Here is a 21,632-nt window from a genome sequence, read left to right as displayed (position 1 = left end):
ATGGTCTATTTTGGTATATTTCTGAGGGTCGGGCGGTATATTTGACCGATATATCCGCGGTCACACCGGGCACAACAGACGAGCGCGACTGTCAAACATTTGAAAAATGCCGGCTCGTGTGATACCAATACCAACACAATGTCGTGTGTTTAATCAAAGACTATACAATACCAAGATGTTGCATGAGGAACAAATGCTTTTTTAATTTTCGTTTGACGCTTCAAGGTACGGGCGCGCGGGGCTAGTACTTCAATTCTCTTTTACGCTACCTTCGCCTCCGAAATGCTACTCGGCTTCGTCAATGCCTCGGTCAGCGTCGAGTCGGTGTGAAAGCATGTCAGTGTCTGCGTGCCGAAACCGTAGGGCAGCGTGGTCGCTGATGTCTTTGGCGCGGCACAGTGGGGACTCAGCCGAAATAGTCAAAAAATTTTATGAGTGCTTTAGATAAATTTAATGTACGCATCTAATAGAGAATTTTCCAATCGAATTTTCAAGATAGTTTTAGTTTAGGAGATATAAGCACTCAAAGTTTAACATTTTTTCAGTGTGCAAATATTTATTGAACTCATATTCACTAACTAATTTAGCAAGCTGAGACGGTCAAAGGTCCCACTGTGCCGCTCCAAAGACATCGGCGATCCGCGACCACCGCTTCGACGGTGCTGAGGATCGAGAGTCCAGAATTATTTCGTTGCTGGTGAAGGCATTGCCGAACAGACGAAACCGATGGGCAGCGGGGTCGCGGTAGAGACGAAGTACAGGCGAAAAGGGAATTGAAACACCGCGCGCTCCCTCGTGCCTTTTGGGTCCTAATGTTAGGACCCGCCATAGAACAGCTTTTTGGTCGCTCATGCAACATCTTGGTATTGTATAGTCTTTGGTTTAATTCTAGAATAAATCGCATTTCTTATGAGAAAGCCCGCCGCTGAAGTTCGCTTCGAACAAACAACCCAAACAGATTTAATGATAATGGAAATGGACTGCCATGACATATTCCAACTGGAAGACCAGGACCAGACCACAACCGACAAATGCACGAAGAAATCAAATTTGAATGGAGTGGAGATGGGAACTGGGACGGAATCCACGATTCCATGGACATCCACGATAGACATGGACATTCAGCTGATGAATATCGTCGCAGCGACCCCCACAATGCAACTATCCCATGCAGTAGGAGCACCCGAAATAGATTTGGTTTATGTTATGGAAAATCCATTGCCACCCTCACCGCCGCCATCCGCGGACATTTCGGTTGACGAGCAGACCTGCCTGCAGGCACTGGGTCCGTTTGAAGTGCTTCATGAAATAGTGGGCACGCTCCCGTCTACGCCGACGCCCTCACCTTTGGCTGGGCCTGGTGTTGGGGTCGCCGCTCCACTTCAACCGCCGCGATACGAGACACGACGCGTGGTAAGTTAATCGCCGATTCCTTCTGTACATTCGCTCTTTTTTCCGCTCACCCGCTCTGCGTCACTTCGCTGCCCTCTCTGGTTACAGTAAACGCTCTGCCGCGAGCGCTCTATATTGCTTGCTCTTCCAATTACCAAAGTAGTTTGCGCTCTGGTGATTCACTGTCGTTTCCCCTTTTCCTTCTTTTTATTAGATTTTTTAATGGAAAAATGGTTTTCCGCCGCTATCTAGAGGTGGAGGAAGAGCTGAAGGCTGAAAGGCAGTTCCGGAGGAAGCTTAACCTGGTCACTTGACCTTCAAAATAACGGCGCAATGGCACACAACAAAATATTGAGAAAAAGTGTGTCGCTTCGTCGCCCTGTCCGTCCGCGCTCTCCCGCTCCCTCGTGTTTCTCCTTTGTTTTTTGTCTTCCCCTTTGAGTCCCGTTGTTATCCACGGCCCTATGTTTTGGAAGCACAGAGAGACAGAGAGAGAGAGAGAGAAAGAGAGAGACGTTTTGTCAGTTCGTCAGAGCCGTTGCTATTTTTGCTGTTCCGTTTGTATACACTTGCATAGGGTATTATCATTTTGATCAGATGTTTGCAACGCAAAGAAAATGGAGGGTATATTCTTGATCAGCATGGACATTTGAACGGTGTTATTTTGTGGTGCTTTTTTTAATCCCAACTACTGTTTCTTCACACATACTTACCCGTCTATGTGCAGCACTCAGCACTACTGTATGCAGATTTAAAAGTGGTATCAAAAGCTTCGGCCAAAAACTTTTGATGTTGCTTTTCTTCTCCCCTCAACGCGACGCAATTTTTCAGTTTCTTTTCATCTTCTGGGTTCCAATTCTGTTTTGTTTGTTTTGTTTTTGTGGACATGGAAATTTCGAAGAAGACACAACAATAAATTTTTTTGTGCATATGTCTCGTACGTAGGATCTCTGCAATTTCTGTGCCACAGAAAAAAATTAATACAGACATATACTCAAAATGTGGGACACAAAAATTTCCTCATTTTGGAAAAGCTTATACATAGTATATTTTCGGGTTTGTTGTGGCACGTTCTTTGTTGTGGATTTTTAAAAATAAAAACCTATTAAACGAGAATTAACGAAATTCGTGGACATTGTCAGCCTATACATAGACACCGAATTGGTTCGGTAGTATAATGTGTTTCGAATTATGCATAAATGGTCATACAATAGAGTTTATATACTTTTCTAGAACTACTTCTCGAGCAACCCTCCCTGAGTTAATTGCTTTCTCTGTTCTGACATACACTTTAGGCCATGATGTAAATGCTTGTCAATGAGGAAGGTGGTAATCGGCCTTTAAACTATCAGACCATAGATTGGTAATGTTTTTCGTTCCCCATCAATTTGACGTAGTGAAATTTCAAGAGTTTTTCGCTCTTCCAGATAAATATAGACCAAAGATACAGGCCACTGTATTGACGCAATGTAAATGGTGGCGGTCACAGAATAACAGAACTCTCTGTGAAAAGTGAATGTGAATGCTGATAAAAATCATTTCCTATTTGCCCTAGACCCCCGGCTACACGACACTTTCAATACAAATTATGGGTAATTTTTGGTCTTTTTCCTTTCGTTTTTTTATACCCGATACTCAAAATGAGTATTGGGGTATATTAGATTTGTGGTAAAAGTGGATGTGTGTAACGTCCAGAAGGAATCGTTTCCGACCCGAGTCGATTGAGCCGTGTCTGTCTGTCCGTCTGGCCGTCTGTCCGTCCGTCCGTCTGTCTGTCTGTCGGTCCCTATTAGCGCCTAGTGCTCAAAGACTATAAGAGCTAGAGCAACGATGTTTTGGATCCAGACTTCTGTGATATTTCACTGCTACAAAAATATTTCAAAACTTTGCCCCGCCCACTTCCGCCCCCACAAAGGGCGAAAATCTGTGGCATCCACAAGATACGAGAAAACCAAAAACGCAGAATCGTAGAGAATGACCATATCTTTTAGACAGCAGAATCTGAATTGGATCGTATTATTATTATAGCCTGCATCAAGAAAATAATTTCATTTTTTCTCGCCCTATCTCTCTCTAACACACACGTAGCATAGGCGGCTTTGCTTAGAGTAAAACATTAGCGCCTAGATCTCAGAGACTATAAAAGCTAGAGCAACCAAATTTGGTATCCACACTCCTAATATATCGGACTGAGACGAGTTTGTTTCAAAATTTCGCCCCACCCCCTTCCGCCCCCACAAAGGACGAAAATCTGTTGCATCCACAATATTGCAGATTCGAGAAAACTAAAAACGCAGAATCATAGATTATGACCATATCTATCAGATTGCTGAATCTGGATCAGATCGGATCAATTTTGTAACCAAAAGCAAGAAATCAATTTGCAGTGGCTACGCAGCCCCCGACGTCACGCTCAGACTGATTTTCTGTCTCTCTCGCACGCACTCTTTGTCGTGTCGTTCAATATTAGCGGCGTCTGCCGGAGGAGAGCCATACTGACTTAGTATCGGGTAAAACTGTAGAGTTGCGGTGTCCGCAGCAACTCACAACGTTCCCCCTCGTTTTGATATATTTCTTTGTCTGCCATCACTAAGTGAATAAACGATGGCGATGGTGATGGCGATGACAATGACGCGCGTCTCTCCAGCCACTTTGAGTAATTTAACATTCGCCCGAGCTAACGATCGATCGATCGATCGATTCGACTCGACCGATCGTTGCCCCAGACAACCCAATCAGTCCTCCTCTCTGACTCCCAGTGCCTCTTTATCACCAACCCCACCACGCCTTCGCGTCGGGGGTAATAAAATAATTGTAGATTTCTGTCGATGTTTTTAGCTATGGGAAATGGCTTAGAGATAAGACGGCTAAAAGACGGCGAAAGCGCTGCACAAAACCTTAACTAAGGAGGTTTTAATGTTCATTTAAACACTTGTAAATTGGAATTTTTAGAGCACCTGCCATAAAGGCGATCGCTGCCCATAAATCATTGTCCAAACAGAGTGACATATAGAGATCGTCATACCATAGGTGACGTTAGTATTGGCAGAATTGGTAGAGTTTTATGGATAATTATTGCTCCACAATGATGATAAATATTTATCAACTATATATGTATGTAAGTTAACGTACCCAATTCTATTGAGCTCTTATACGAGTTGTAAACAATCTTTGGCTTTCCAAAACGAAAACAATTTCAATCTTGGGCCTCCGCCTAATTGATTTCTAAGATGTACAATCTCAAAGGCTCCCGCCGCAATCCCAATCTTTGACAATCGCCTAAATGGAAAACCAATGTTTGCCCACACCCGGCTTCTCATAAACAATCTCACTCCCGGCTTTCTGCAGATCCTGCACTTTAGGCATTTTACAGTTCTCTCTTTGGATGACGAAATCCAATACTCGGGATGGCGAAATCAATTGAAATGTTTATAGAAAAACTATTCCCGAAATGGATCAACGATGCAAAGATCAGAAAGTTCAAGTCAGTCTTGATCCAGAAGCGACACCGCAAAGTCGAGCTAAAAATTAAGATCGCGCAAACCCTTTGCTCGGAATCTTTTGTGACCCTCTACTTAAATCTATATCAGTGAAGTTAGAAGTAAAATAAAAACTTTTTAAAAACACAATCCGCTACCGCAGTTATTTAATTGGCGCCCAACGTGGGGCGACGTTGTATAAAAAGCACCGAATAATAAAAGTGTTGCGTCGTGCCGAAACCCGAAGGACAATTATTTAATGGAATAAATCCTTCAGATATAAAAACGCGGAGTGACTGTGAGATATAAGATAAGAAAAAGTGAGATAAAAAGGAAACAAACCGGAGCTTAGGGTGTGCAAAAATAAATACAATATACAATACAAATACAAATACAAATACAATTCAAAATACAAATAAATACAAAAGCTAATCAAGACAATTCAAAAATACAAAAAAACCAAAAAAACCAAAGTTTTTAAACAAAACCAACCAAACCAAAACACAAAGAAAGTGGAACTATCAGCTAAACCAAAGAAGGAAGACCCCCAGAAGACCCAGTTAAACAAAGAAATTTAAGAAGGAAGACCCGTTCGAAGACCTGTCAGCCAAATCAAGAAGGAAGACCCGTTCGAAGATATGTCAGCCAAACTAAGAAGGACGACCCCTACCGGATAGTTCGTGAGCAAAAGTTGTATTAATAAATATATAAGTTCAATTAGGTTATATTAGATTATAAAAACAAACATATAAGAAAAATTTAAGGTGGATCAACTAACTTTAGATTTTGAAAAACTAAAAATGATTAACTCACAAACAAGGACCGATCTCACTGCAGATCTGGTCAAACAATTGATAGCATTTCAAATTTCACAAGTACAGGAGCAAATTGTAAATTTAAAACAACAAATAGAAACTAAATCCGATCAGGTATCAGATTATCAGGCAGAAACAATAGACGAGACAATAAAAGATGACACCACATTAAAGGTAATAGAATCCCTACCAATTTTCAATGGTGGATTAAACCAATACGTAGGATGGAGGGAAGCTGCAGAAACTGCAGTGAAGTTATATAAGAAAGGAAGTAAGCAATATTATATTGCCTTAACAATTTTGAGAAACAAAATAACAGGACCAGCACATGACGCACTGACCAACCACGGGACAGTTTTAAATTTTGATGCCATACTTTCACGACTTGACTTTGTTTACAGTGACAAGAGACCAATTTACATAATAGAACAGGAGTTAAGCGTTCTCCGACAAGGGAACCTTTCAATAATAGATTTCTATAACGAGGTTAACAAGAAAATGACCTTGTTAATAAATAAGACAATAATGACTCACGGAAAGGACAGTGAAATCACGAAAGAATCAAATAAAAAATTAGAGACAATGCCTTACGCATTTTTGTCACTGGCCTAAACGGCGGCATTGCAGAAATCCTATTTTCATTGAATCCCCCAGATTTACCGAATGCCTTGGCAAAGGTACAGGAATTGCAATCAAATAACATTCGGGCCCAATTTGCCTACCAATTCAGTGGCCCCAGAAATTCAGGGAATAATAACTACAATACATTAAGATTCAACCAACGACAACCAAGGACTAATAGTTCACCATTCGACCAAAAAAAGGATCTTCAGAGGAATAACATGTCATGGGGACAACCCTATTTCTTGGGTAATAGACAACAAAATCAGGCCCCAGAACCAATGGATGTAGACGAATCAAGAACCGACAGAACAGCAATCAATTCAGGGGAAATAATAATAATAGAAATTATCGGGAGAATACTAACGGTTATTATAGGAGAAATAATAGCAATTATAACCAAGCTCAGCATTTTAGGGCAAACGTAGTACCGAATAATCAGTCTAACGAAAATCAGGCGCAGAAACGAAAGCCAAACGAAATGTCGGAACAACCGGCTAATAAAGCAATGCGGATAAATAACATTGAGGAGGACCATTTTTTAGATCAGCCCCCGAAGTAGGTCTGCCCTACTTAAAAAGAGTAGATAAAAAAATAAACAGAGAATTAAAAGTTTTGATAGATACGGGAGCAACTTCCTGTTATATAAAAAAGGGAATTTACGAAAATAAAAAAGAATTATCAATTTATAAGAAAGTTGCTACAGTGAATGGGTTTTCAATAATTAAATATTTCCATAATATAACTATTTTCAACACAAAACAAGTGTTTTATGAAATAGATGGAATGGAGGCAGATTTACTAATAGGATTTAACCTATTAAAGAAAATCGGAGCTGTTATTGATACAGGAAAGGGGACTTTAAGTTATAAAGACAATGAGGAGAAACTAATATATGACGAGGTCCTTTCTTTAAACAAATTAACCTTTATAGAAGGAAAAACCATCCTTCCGATGAAGAAATATATAATAAAAAAATATTTTGAAGAAGAAAAAGAAATGAAAAGTGATTCAGAAAAGGTAGAAGGAAGTTTATATAGCTTGGAATCAAAAAATCCTGAGCACGCCGACGAAGAATTATCCGTCAATAGTTTGGGATTCAAATATCCTGAACCCGCCGTCGTTGAATTATCCGACATCCAAAGTTTTAATAGTTTGGGATTAAAATATCCTGAGCACGCCGTCGTAGAATTATCCGACACTAAAAGTTCGAATAGTTTGGGATTAAAGAATCCTGAACACGCCGTCGTTGAATTATCCGACAATGAACAATTTAAAAGTTTGGGATGCAAAAATCCTGAACGCGCCGTCGTAGAAATATCCGACATTCAAAATTATGCAAATTCTGAATTGAAAAAAATGAAATTGTATAACACAATAACCTACAAAGAGGACAATTTAGAAAATCTCAGAGAGAAAATGGTATCTATCATCGAAGAAGACCATGCCAATATAAATTTACAGTTACCGTTCAGAACGGATATAAAAGGAGAGATTAACACTGAACATGATAGACCGGTATATGGCAAGCAGTATCCATACGCTTCTTCGGTTAACGATTTCGTTAATAACGAAATAAGTAAAATGTTAGATGAAGGTATAATCAGACCTAGTAAAAGCCCATATATTTCAAGGTAATAGTAGTACCAAAGAAGGGAGTAAATGAGGACGGAACTCCTAAACATAGATTAGTCATAGACTTTAAGAAACTTAATGAAAACACCATACCGGATAGATACCCTATGCAAGATCCTTCAGTAATCCTTGCCAATTTAGGTAAGGCAAAGTATTTCTCGGCCATTGATTTAGAGTCAGGTTTCTATCAGATTTTAATGAGGGAATCAGATATTGAAAAAACATCTTTTTCCATAAATAACGGCAAATATGAATTTCTAAGAATGCCTATGGGATTGACGAACGCTCCCAGAATTTTCCAAAGGGCAATGGACGATATACTTAGAGAACAAGTTGGGAAAACTTGTCACGTCTATATGGACGATATAATAATATTTTCAAAAACTATAGAACAACATTATAAAGATCTAATTCATATAATACAGATATTGCAAAACGCTAACATGAAAATTTCCCTAGAAAAGTCTAAATTCTTTCAATTGGAAACCAAGTTTCTGGGATACATTGTTTCCCAAAATATCATTAAAACAGATCCAGACAAAATCTCCACAATACAAAACTATCCAATTCCTAAAAATATCAGAGAGCTACGTAGCTTCTTAGGACTAACAGGGTATTACAGAAAATTTGTCCGAAATTATGCTACAATTGCCAAACCATTAACAAAATATCTGAGTGGAGTAAATGGGAAAGTTTCACGAAGGGCATCCAAGAAAACATTAATACAGCTGGATGAACCAGCAATGGGAGCATTTAATAATTTAAAGGACAGTTTAATAGCACATATTGAATTAGTACAACCAGATTACAATAAAAAATTCACATTAACCACAGATGCATCGGACATAGCAATAGGTGCAGTTTTGTCGCAAGATGGGAATCCCATAACATTTATTTCTAAAACTTTAAGTAAAACCGAGCAATTATATGCTACTAATAAAAAGGAATTATTAGCTATTGTATGGGCATTAAAAAATTTTCGAAATTATTTATACGGAGTGAGTGGAATTGAAATACATACAGATCACCAACCTTTGTCCTTTGAAATGTCGCAAAAAAATCCAAATGTTGAAATGAAACGTTTGTATTACTTCATAGAAAGTTTCACACCAAAAATCATTTATAAGCCAGGCTCAACTAACGTAGTAGCGGACGCTTTATCTCGGATTAAAATAAATCATATGACAGATAGTGATGTCGACCAGACAGATTCAGAATCAGACATAAATACTCAGCATTCAGCAGAGAGTAGTTTTGAAAACGTCATTCAAGAGACTAGCAAGCCTCTAAACCAATTTAAACAGCAGCTACAATTAGCGCAAGGGAGATTCACAGTTCATGAGTTAGTAAGAGTTTATGAAAATACCCGACATATTATTGAATTTGATACGGTAGTCAATCTGCTAATCATTTTAAAAGAATTTATTCAGCCACACTTAACCACAGGAATACACTGCACTTTAGAAGATTTATACCTTATCCAAAATAAGCTAAAGGAAAACTTCATAAATAAATTTCTCTTCACGAGAAAGTTCCTCCAAGATGTAGTAAATTCAGAAGATAAAGCTATAATTATAGAAGAAACACATTGCAGAGCCCATAGAGGACTAGACGAAAATTACAAACAAATAACTAAGCTGTATTATTGGCCAAACCTGCACAAAAAATTAAAAGAATATATAAAAAATTGTGAGATCTGTAACAAAAACAAATATCACAGACACCCTGTAAAAATTCCAATTGGGGAAGCTCCCATTCCAGCAAAAGAAGGAGATCAATTACGCTTAGACATATACTATGCCCAAAACCTATCATTCATAACTTGTATAGATTCTTATTCCAAATACTTGGTGGTCAAGGAAATTCAAAGTAAATTAAACATTGAAAATAAGGTAATGGAAATTTTGCAACACTTTCCGTTAGCAACATCTTTAATGACTGACAACGAACCAAGCTTTACTTCAGCACAATTTAGATCATTCATACAAAGAAGTAACTTAACTATTTATTATGCTGATCCCAGACACAGCACCTCAAATGGTCAGGTAGAAAGGGTACATTCCACACTAACAGAAATAGCGCGGTGCATCAAGGATGAACTAAATCTAACAGATTATTCAGAAATAATAATAAGGGCGGCACTGAAATATAACCTGACGATACATTCAACGACCAATCAAATGCCATATGACATATTGTATAACAAAATAAAACACAAGCATAATCCAATATTACTTAAGGAAGCTCAGACCAAAATACTTAAGCTACTTAACAAAGATAGAAGAGAAAAAGATTATAAAATAGGAGAAGTAGTTTATGAAAAGAAATTCGGGGAAAGAAATAAAATTCAATCCCGATACAAAAAGCAGGTAGTTAAGGAAAATCGACCGAATAAAATTATAATCAACAATAGAAACAGAATTATACATAAAGATAACATCAAATATTAAATATTTTTTTCCAGAAAATGTATGCGAATATACTTATACTGACTTTTGTTATATTGACGACTTCGGAAGTAATTGACTATACGCATAGTGACTATCTATTGCTCAAAGACGACAGAGACGTTTACACTTATGAAACATACGCTGAACTTTTACATATTACTAATTTGAGTTTTTATAGAGAGATAATTGATAAAGAATCCAAATATGTCAACAAATCAATTAATTCAGACGATGAGTGGGAAATATCAATGGACTTAAGTATATTAAAATTAATGATTTCAGAATTAGTTCCAAAACGGAATGAAAGGGGAATAAATGAATTAGGTACCATTTGGAAATGGATAGCAGGCAGCCCTGATCATGACGACTTTTTGAAAATACAAAATAAAGTAAATGAATTAACTGAAAATAATAATAAACAATTTGTAATAAATTCCAAATTTTTCAAAGAAATTGAAATGCTATCAAATTCATTAAAAAATGTCATCTTCAATGAAGAAACGATACTGAGAAAGCATCGTTTAAAATTAATAACTTTTGACCTACTAAATTTAGTTGATACCATAACCCTCTTAAAAGTAAACATTTTAAATACAAAACTTTTAAATAAAAACGAAATAGAGGACATTTATAAGCATGAAAAACATCCTGTTGAACTGTCTGATCTGCTGGACATTGCAACGGTTAAAATAATTCGAAATGCTGATTTAATAATCATTTACATAAAATATCCTCAAATTAAAGATATTTGCAAGTTTTACCATGCAAGAGCCATCTCACAAAATGATGGAATGTTAGTTATAAGTGAAAAGGTTTGTGAATGTAAGGAGAAATACTATTTAATGAATAATTTTAAAAGTGAAACTTTTAACAATTACGCACAAATAAATTTAAAGAAGACCTGTTTCACCAATTTACTTAATGGCTTTAAAGCCAACTGCACTAAAAAAAGGGAAAAAAACAAAGAAATAGACATCATTCAGGATGGTGCCATATTAGTTTCAGGCAAAAATATCGTAGATAATACTACTTTGTTAGGATCGTATCTCCTTATATTCAACAACACAATTGTAATAAATAATATAACCCACATAAATGATAAGGGTAAAATTCTAAGATATATATCGCATCATAGATATAGCGATTTTGAATTAGTTGATTATATACAATCGAATGATAAGCAATTTTCTTTTGATAATGTTAATATTTTAAATCCCCTTATAACATTAGGTAATACGGCCTTACCATTAACAACATTATTCTTAATCATTTTGATATTGATAATGCTATTTTACTTCGGCTATAAATTAACCAAATTTGTACTTATTAAATCAATAAGAATACCGTCAGAAGAAATAGTGGAAAGCAACATTCAAATACTGTCAGAAGAAATTAGAGCTCTATCAGAACTTCAAAATGTATCGGGACGAAACATTTAAGAATGGGGGAGTTAACGTACCCAATTCTATTGAGCTCTTATACGAGTTGTAAACAATCTTTGGCTTTCCAAAACGAAAACAATTTCAATCTTGGACCTCCGCCTAATTGATTTCTAAGATGTACAATCTCAAGGGCTCCCGCCGCAATCCCAATCTTTGACACTCGCCTAAATGGAAAACCAATGTTTGCCCACACCCGGCTTCTCATAAACAATCTCACTCCCGGCTTTCTGCAGATCCTGCACTTTAGGCATTTTACAGTTCTCTCTTTGGATGACGAAATCCAATACTCGGGATGGCGAAATCAATTGAAATGTTTATAGAAAAACTATTCCCGAAAGGGATCAACGATGCAAAGATCAGAAAGTTCAAGTCAGTCTTGATCCAGAAGCGACACCGCAAAGTCGAGCTAAAAATTAAGATCGCGCAAACCCTTTGCCCGGAATCCTTTGTGACCCTCTACTTAAATCTATATCAGTGAAGTTAGAAGTAAAATAAAAACTTTTTAAAAACACAATCCGCTACCGCAGTTATTTAATTTGTACTCGTAGGTACATTTTCTTGGTTCGTGGAACCCATTATATGTTGAAAAATCTCAGAAATTATTACCAGAGATTAGTTATTTGCTTTTTTTTATCAGCAAACAGTATCTCGAAGACTTAGCCACATCTAAATCATCGATAATCCGTTGAAATCAAAGTATAATTCACCGAAAACTATCCCATATATCACTGGCTATAATCTTAAGTCGGGGATATCACTGTGCTGGTTTATTATGTGCACCAACGATAATTCCTTTCCCATATTTCAACATCTTCGGACAGTGGCGTTTTATGGCAACGTTAACCATTCTTGAGCCCAAAAATGTGGTGGCTGGGGAGGCATTTTGACAGGCGATGCCTCAGTTTTATCAGTCACAGCCGCGCTTATTAAATAATTAACAAGTTTAACTAAACATTCAACATTTTGGGAAGGTGGAAGGTCTGTCTGGGGAAAGAGGGCTTAGAGTGCGGTTTCCACCCGCAACCTGGCCGCTGATCGATCAGCTGACGGGGTTTTATAATCAGTCTAATTAAATTAAGGCTGCCTTGTGACAGAATCCGCCGGCCTGACGGTCTGACGGAAGTTATTTGTTTAAAGTTTTGGCCACGACTCCGCGCTTAAGAGCTCTCCGACCTTTTCAAACCGAACGCATTTCGCTTTGTCTGAAATTGATTGCACCGTAATGCCTCGCGTAGTACGAGTATTATCTTTGATTTTTCGACTTTCGTTTGTATTTGCTTCCCGGTTCTAGCATTCTCTATAAGGTTCCCCGCCGCAAGGTTTATTTTCGTCGGTTGCATGGGCTTCCTCCATCAGAGGGCGTGGGCCAGGCCATAAAAGAAATGAATGAAACCCTCCCGCAGGTTGCGTGGAACCACACACCAAGTATTGCTCATAATTTATTAGCGCACGTTTCGTTTATTACATTCCATTCCATTCCAGTCGAGTCGAGTCGGGTCTCGTGTTCTTCCGGATTTTGCATGTCGGTGTTTTGCCTGTTGTCATATGGCTTTGGGGATATTTTATATAGCCTACAAATGGGAGCGTAGCCCATCATTCGCATCAATGTTTGAGTTTTGGTAAATGTCGATCAATAACAGCCCTCCCTTGGGGCTGTCAAACGATTCACTGGGAGCAATAAATCGAACATAAAACGGGGAAAAAACCGAACCGAACAGAACACCTAAAACTTACAATCATCAAGCAGGGCCGAATACACAAGTTGACACCATTTGCCAGCGATTCGGCATGGCTTTCCATGCCCAAGGCCTTATAATGGTATTACCCGTAAGTGCAGCATTAACGGGCTTTGCCATGAATCTTTTTATTTGCACTCGGCCCATACCCAGCTCAGCCCCCGGCCACATCCAAAGCTCCACACACATTTGGCCAGTGGCTTAACTGGAGCGCGTTCTAATTAAAAACTAAGAGATTGGGAGGGGGGGCGGAACGGGGCTCCACCAGCAGATCCACCGCGATAATCGGCAAATGGCTACGATGTCGAAATACAAAATGGTAATGGAAACGTATCGGAATAAGTTTATTTCTATTAATTAGTTTGAGGCGAAAACGAAAACAGCATCGCAACATCGCATCATCGCATCATCATCAAAGGAACTTTTGATTGGCCCTGCCCGCATATTTCTTGGTGAAAAATGCAATAAACAATCGTTTTTAATTGACGAGAAAACATCAGAGTGGACCACCCCCCTCCCCCAACCCCATTACCATTACCCTCTCCAGCCATTGGCATGGATGACGCAGCTGCTCGCACTCGCACTCGAACCCGGAATTGAAATCGGAATCGGAATCGTTCGCCATGGAGCCGCACTGCAAGTGTGGATTCTGCTTATCGCTTAACTTATTCCTTATATTTAGTCTTGGGAAAGTTTGACCACATACATTCCTTCCTTTCGTTGAAATGAAAATATTCAGATGTCCTTAATCCCTGCCCCAACACAATCTATTCCGCCTTCGAAACATCACTTAAAATGCATTGCTGCACTGCCTTCCTCCCACCCTATCAGCCCCTGACAATCCCTTGACTAGTTTCGACCCCTTTCCATTTAAAAAATATATAAATAAACCATAAGGGAGAAACAAAACACACAGCTAACTCAATCAAATTGGTCTGCGATCTGGTTTCAATGCAGTATACCCCGGAGAAGTCCAGTCCCTGCCCCATCTATTGGCGCCCGTTGACGTTGCCGTTGCCGTCATGGTAGCGCCTTTTGTTTCTGTTGTTGCTTATTGAATTTTTATGCAATTTTGTTAAACAGTTAACTGGATCAATTATTTGAATTGCGTGTTCAGTAAACAGACACAAAGAAAAGGCAGGCAGACTGGACACGCCTTAGAAATGTGTCTGTCGTGTGTCGAGTGTAGGTGTCTGAGCGGTCCGAAGAAGCGGCAAAGCCCGTCTAGCCTCGCCTTTGTTTGCCTCTCTCGCCCGAGAGAGAGAGGGGTAACTTTAATGGGCTTTCAGTTCCCTTCGCTCACCTTTTTGGGGTGGCGTTCATTTCGTCGAGAGTTGGGTGTGACCCGAACATGTTTTTCCTGGGTCCAACAGAGAGGGGTCGAAACTTTAATTTCCACGTTTTTAAATTGCATTCTCGATTGGGCCAAGGCTTTTTTTCTTTTTTTTTTTTTGGTGTTGTGTGCAATTTTTAGTTATTCAATTAACTTGGAAAGGGTTCCGTTCGTTTTTAATGGAAAAGGTTAGGCCAAGGCCCCTTTTCGACAGGTGAATGAGAGTGGTTGAGTTCCGCTGAAATGCCATCCAATTAATCAGAATCCACTCTGGCCAGTAACCCCAATTGGATATTGATTATTGGACTACCACTCACTAAGCTTGTGGACACAGCTGTAGCTTTGATAAACGTCAGCAGGGGAATGATTTTAATGGAGTTTCCCCGTACCCTTTAATTGGCTATCGTACGACACTAGAAATTAGTGTTGGGTAAACATTGCTCATTTTGGTGAACATGTTCACTTGTTCTTTTTTAGTAAGTGAGTCAACTCACTCATATTGCTCACTTGCTCTCTTAGATTGCTCAGTTACTCACTTGTTCAGTTGCTCACTTGCTCAGTTGCTCTGTTGCTCACTTGCTCAGTTGCTGACTTGCTCACTCAGTTGTTCACTATTCATGCACAGATGGTTCCAAATTTCACTATACTTTCGAATTAGCGACATACTGAATATTTGAAAGAGTAAACAGCTTTGCCGGTAATACAAAAAATGTGAAGTAAACGCAAATATGAGCAACAGCTGCCAGATCGAAAAATGCCCTTTGAGGAGCAAAATTGCGCAAAAAGTGAGTAGAGAACAAGTGAACAAAAATGAACAAGTGAACAACAAAGAACAAGTGAGCAAAAAAGAACAAGTGAACAACAAAGAAAAAGTGAACAACAAAGAACAAGTGAACAAAAAAGAACAGCTTGGAAGGAACATGTTCAGTTGCTCACTTAAGTGAACAACTCTTTTTGGTTCACTCACTCATGAGCAACACAACACTACTAGAAATGGTCATTAGCTTGGACTCAAATGGTGGTTAATGCCAATACGATTATAGCAACATTTCCGTAGTACCATTTTAGTTTAGAACTCTTTCTACTTCTGTCAGCCACAAAGAACACTCTTGAAATAGTGCATAATTATTAGAACAGTTTAGCCCGAAGCTAATGTACCAGCTTTTGGGCTAATCGTTACCAATACCACAAATCCCAATTAAGTCTCCCCAAAGAACGTTTTATTATACTTTATCTACCACCCCCAATAATGATATCGACTTTTTATGGGCGGGTATGGAACAAAAAAGAGGTGCTAAAACATGGACGATTGTTGGGGCCCGGCCACTCGCCTTCCGCTCTAATTCCAGACAACTTCAATTACAACTACTGGAAGCAAGGGTAGAGCTAGAATACCCTCTCGCAGTGGGGACAACCAGTAGGAATTATTCGTCGAATGGTGCAAAATTCCCATAAGCGAAAGGAAACATTTGTTTGCGTTGCTAACCTCTAGCCAAAGCTGAGGGTGTGCCATTACAATATATTATGTTTCACGCGATGCCGATCACAGCGGGTGGGAACCGGTTAGAACTGCTTATCACATATGTACATATACCGTATCTAATGTTTGCGCCCCAGTCGACCGGTAGGACAAAACATTTGCTTACGCAAATTAATTTGTCTGTTTCTGTATCGATTTCTGTTCTCAATGGTACCTATGCACTGTATATGGGGTAGGTCGGAACTCGTTTGGTTTTCGAGAGATCAGGGGAATAGCATCTCGGATTGAAGTTACATATATCCACCCAGCGCCTTGAATTATTCATGCATACTCGTATGTTTCATTCATGGGGACAATACAATAGAATGCGAAGAATGAGAACGATTAGGCGCTCGCTGGCGAGGGATTCGGTTTGTATATTTTTCGAAACGCAAAGCAACAACCAACAGGGAGCAAAAAGATATATAGTACACATCGAAATGTGTACATATAGTAGGTATGTATGCCATATGCAATGCCGATAAGAACAATGACGACGACAACGACAACGTAGACGACACAAAGGCCAATAGCCGCTGATATTGGAGGAATGGGAACTGTGAACTGTGGCGAGGAGAGCGGACTTTCCCTTTTTGTTTGAGTTCGTGTTCATGTGATTGTTTTTGTAATTGTGTGCTTGCTTGTTCCATCGATAAACCCAACCCCTCGCAATCCTCTGAGGCTGGCCAAGATCATGTGGACTGATCATTGCTTATCTAAAAGATACAAAACACAAACAGAAGCAAATCAAAAATGTATTTATTTATGCGAAAAATTTATGCTTGTTGGATCTCCAGGCAATGCAGCGCCAGCTTCGTCAGGCGGAAAACCAGAATGCAAAAGATTCCAACTGGCAAGAGGCGGAGGCAGAGCCAGAGACAGTGACGGGAGCGGCAGATGCAGAACAGTTCTCCCCCGAAAACGTGTCGGAGGTAACACCGCCAGCGACGCCTCCAACCCCAGGGCCGCCCACGTCCCCCACGAGTAGCATTGGCAGCAACGTGGACTTCCAGGCGGTTTGTAAATATATATATATGCCAATGATGGCCCCTCCCTTATATGATCGTTCTCTAAGAGATCCACCTTTCCCTTCCTGCAGCGCACTCGTCGCGAACTGGAACGAAATCGAGAATTCGTTGGCTCTCTGCTGGCGGCTTATGAACGCATGGAAAAGTTGTGGAATCCCCGGCATCCCGACTACAAGTACAATGCCAAGCGGAGTGTTTACGGAGGACTGGGAAGCCAAGGTAGGTAGCCAGATACGGGACTCTCGTATCGCACATCGCACTCATCTGGAGGAGTACTTACAGATCAGCAATGATAGCACCGAAAGCGAAAAGTCATGCGAAACCGATGGCGAGTCCTGCAGCAAGTCTGCCCTGTATCGTGAGGTGCTCAGCTTCATACTGGATGCGTTCAAGCGGCTGGAGTGCTTATGGAATCCCCAGCACTACGAGTATGCCAGCTGCTGCAAGAAGGAGCTGTACCGGGAGATCTCCGCCCAATTGCAGGAGGAGCTCAACTACGAGCTGAGCGGCGAGGAGTCCCACAAGGAGATACTGAAGCTGAGGACGCGCTATCGCAAGGAGCTGCGCATGGTGATCAAACACAAGGGACTGTATCTGCCCAAGCTCTGGTGCTACGACGAGATGGAGTTTCTGCATCCAATACTCCAGGAGCAGATCTTTAGCAAGATCAGCAAGGTAGGTCTACTGATTTTCTACCCTTCTAGAACCTACAAAATCCATTCTTTGGCTTTGCAGAAGGTCGGTGTGGTGGAGGCCAACCAGAAGACGAAGTTCATCGATGCCAGCCCCATTGAATTCGGTAGGGCAGAGGATCAGCTGCAGTTTGTGGAGATCTATCGCAATTATGCGGCGTTGTGGGATGTGGATCATCCCGACTTTAGATCGAATGCCTACCGCAGTCAGCCGCTGGCCCAGATGTTGGACGAACTGAACATAACCTTCCATACGGCATATGCCGCGGAGCAACTGGAGAAGACTCTGTTCGATCTGCGCAAGGAGTTTTCAGCGCAGAAACGGAAAATACTCACCAACCCAGGGGACTCGTGCAGCATTCCCCTGCTGCACGCAAGACTGGCAGACTTTTTGGAACAGAACCTGGGGCCCTTCCGATGTGACGTCTGCTCGGAGCTCATCAAGACCTGCGACCAGTATAAGGTGCATCGGTCCGGGCACGACAGCACCCCGCCCTTCATATGCACGCTCTGCGGCAAGGGCTTCCAGATGCCGTGCAATCTGACGGTGCACATTCGACGGCATCGGCGCGACTTTCCCTATGCGTGCGAGAAGTGCGACAAACGCTTTGCCACCTCCACAGAGGTGGCCATCCACCTGCGGACGCACACTGGAGAGCGGCCCTACATTTGTGACCTGTGTGGGAAATATTTCAAGACGTGGTCCTTCTTCGATATACATCGGCGCAGGCACCTTAACCTGTCGACATTCAGCTGCCCCATCTGTGCAAAGGGGTTCTACGAGAAGAATCGCTTCACCGACCACTTGAACTCCCACTGGGCCATACGCAAGCACCTGTGCACGGTGTGTGGCAAGACCTTTACCACCTACGGCAATCTCAAGAAGCACACCGAATTGCATTTGGCCGTGAAGAAGTACAAGTGCTGCTCGTGCGGCAAACGATTCGCCCAGTTTGCGAGAACAAAAAGCGCTTCACAAAAAGCGGGCACACGGCTCTGGGCAATCGGAGGAGAAGTAGACCTCGCATCCACTCCTGTGCCCCATGTTATTTACAAGGCAATCGTAGAGAGTTAGCTACGAGTTGTACAACTTATATTGCCATCATCCACTTGAAGATATTGCTAGCTGGAAGTGTACTTATCTAGCACTAAGTAATGTATTTATTTACTATTTAAGTATGTCTGTTATATGGCCTGGTCCCTAGAGTTCGCTGCTTGAGTTTGTAGTGTTCAGTCTTCGCCAGTGAGTTAGGGCCAGAGCCTATTTAGGCTCTAACTCCGACATTGGCCAATAGATGGTTTTTTTCTGACCTCATGTTAATAGGAAGCTAGGTTCGAAGGCGCGCATTCTTGCTGAGCTCGGGTCCAGCTCGTCGGATTGGTCGGGGTTCTTTCTCCCCTAGCTACACAGTTTTCCTGACACAAATCAATATAATGCGCTTCAAAAAAAATAAACAGGATCTCGACGTTAATATCAATAACCAATAAAAAAAAAAACTCATTTCCACTCTGCGCCGATACGCATTTAGAAAACGCTTAGAAAAAAAGTGTAGTTCGTCTTCTGTCTGATGGAGGGAACAGCGGTGATGTATGTCCCTAGTCTTTACCCTCCCAACCATGACAAACGCGTTTACATTCGGGCGTTGTCCCAATTCAAAGATTCAACATCTTCTAGTGCATTTTGAGGGAGATAAGCTTAAGTACTTGACGGACGGAGACAATATTTAGCTTAGGCAGACATATTCATGATTACCAATTCATTTTATTTTTATGTCAAATGTCCCTAACCATAAGAGATTGTATTGATATATATATTTTTTACATAAATTACAGATATAATCCGATTCCTTACATTTACAAATAAACAAAAATATACAAACTTCCTTCTTCTTGGATCAGCAAAAAAAAACTTAAATATTTGAGCATTTGAGGGGGAAATATTCTTTCAAATCAGTATATATATATCTACCTTAACAAACTTACGCCTGCATTGGTGTATAGGCACTCACAGTAATTGATGAAACTCATCGGTGTATCGTTGGGCCCAAGATGACTTTGACGGATTCATTTATATACGCTGTGTAATTTAGAGGTTGGTCAGTTTAAATGTATGTATATATATAAAGAGAAACACATTATCCCAAACTCATATTGCTCAGTTTTCAAAATCTTCAGTTACTTTACAAATTTACTCATTGGAGGAAGCTATTTAGTTACCACATTAATCAACACAATGATAAACGAGATATGAATATGTGGATCTAAACAGCTGGTTCTTAGAGCAGCAGCGTATAGATTTTTATGTGATAATGATAAAGGCAAACGGGAACTTGCACTTGAAATTTAACTTGAGAAACACGGGAATCAAAATAAAACAAAAATCTGCTGACAGCAATAATTACTCAATAGCCTAATTACTCAATCCTTTGTAAATTTTCGTAGGTTGGTGACGATTATGTCCTCCGGCTTTTTTGAGATCGGCAGGTTCAAACTGAAGTTCGGACATCCAGCAGTGGTGTATGGTGGTTGGTCTTTCACGAGCCGTAAATGATTTCCGATATTGAGCTAGCCCAACGTCAACGGTTCAGCCTTCACTTTGCCGCCGTGGATGTGCACCTTTGTTTTAATTGAACTTTGTTCCACCGATATATTGTATTGAACAAGTATTTGATCAGATAAGATAATAAATTCCAAGAGCTGAATAAATAAATTTCCAAAAAAAGAAAAAAAGAAAATGAAGTCCTGTCCCTCAGTATTATCACTAACCATACAGTATACTGTATGGTTAGTGGTATTATCCGCGGGCTTATCGCAAAATATACCGTCCGTCCTCAGAAATATATCGAAATGTACCGTCTCATTTAAAAAATATACCGTAAATATACTGACGAATTCAAGTTCTATTTTACATATTCCTCGTTTATGATATTCCGTGGAATATTACTAGCTATATAGAACATTAAGCCATGCCCACATAATTTTATTCGATTAGTGAATCAATTTGCGAATTGACTAGTTTATTTTAAACACTTGCTTTTATTGGATCTTGTCTAAAAGAAGGTATTAGTGAAATAGGTCAACCAAAAAACGGTTTTAGCGAAATAAGTAAAAAAAAAAACGAGGCTAGTCGTTCATATTGCTCAATTTAGAGATTCCGTTGAATAATTCTGGCTAACTAAAACCCTTAGTTCGGCTCACATAATTTTAGGCCGTTGATAAATACATTTTCTACAAAATTGGTTAGTTTTTGGTCCTTGCTTTTATTGTATTTTGACTTAAACAAGGTTTAAACAAAATAGTTAAACAAAAAAACCGTCGCAATGTTGCTGGTATTTAAAGACATGATGCGTGTATAGCCCTTTGTATACCCTGTTTTCCAAAATGTTTTTAAAACGTAATTGATGAAGAAATTTTCTCAAATTGATATGTGTTAGACATATTCATGCATGATTATTCTTACTCTGTAGAAAGAAATAGGTTTAAATATTCC

The 21,632-nt window shown here is 39.9% G+C and overlaps 1 protein-coding gene across 1 annotated transcript; it reads left to right on the top strand.

Annotated features, from left to right (window-relative positions):
• The first annotated feature begins 101 nt into the window (after positions 1-101).
• On the top strand, positions 102-20,021 carry LOC108160388 (zinc finger protein 615). The gene is made up of 6 exons (XM_033395469.1): positions 102-225; positions 893-1,413; positions 17,220-17,438; positions 17,522-17,669; positions 17,728-18,125; positions 18,186-20,021. The coding sequence occupies exons 2-6, from the start codon at positions 910-912 to the stop codon at positions 19,215-19,217; spliced, it is 2,301 nt and encodes a 766-aa protein (XP_033251360.1). The 5' UTR covers positions 102-225; positions 893-909; the 3' UTR covers positions 19,218-20,021.
• The last annotated feature ends 1,611 nt before the right edge of the window (positions 20,022-21,632 follow it).

Source organism: Drosophila miranda (assembly GCF_003369915.1).
Source record: "Drosophila miranda strain MSH22 chromosome Y unlocalized genomic scaffold, D.miranda_PacBio2.1 Contig_Y1_pilon, whole genome shotgun sequence".
In the NCBI taxonomy this organism is placed as follows: domain Eukaryota; kingdom Metazoa; phylum Arthropoda; class Insecta; order Diptera; family Drosophilidae; genus Drosophila; species Drosophila miranda.
Note: the sequence above shows the minus strand (reverse complement) of the source record. Positions and strands in the feature narration are given on the sequence as shown.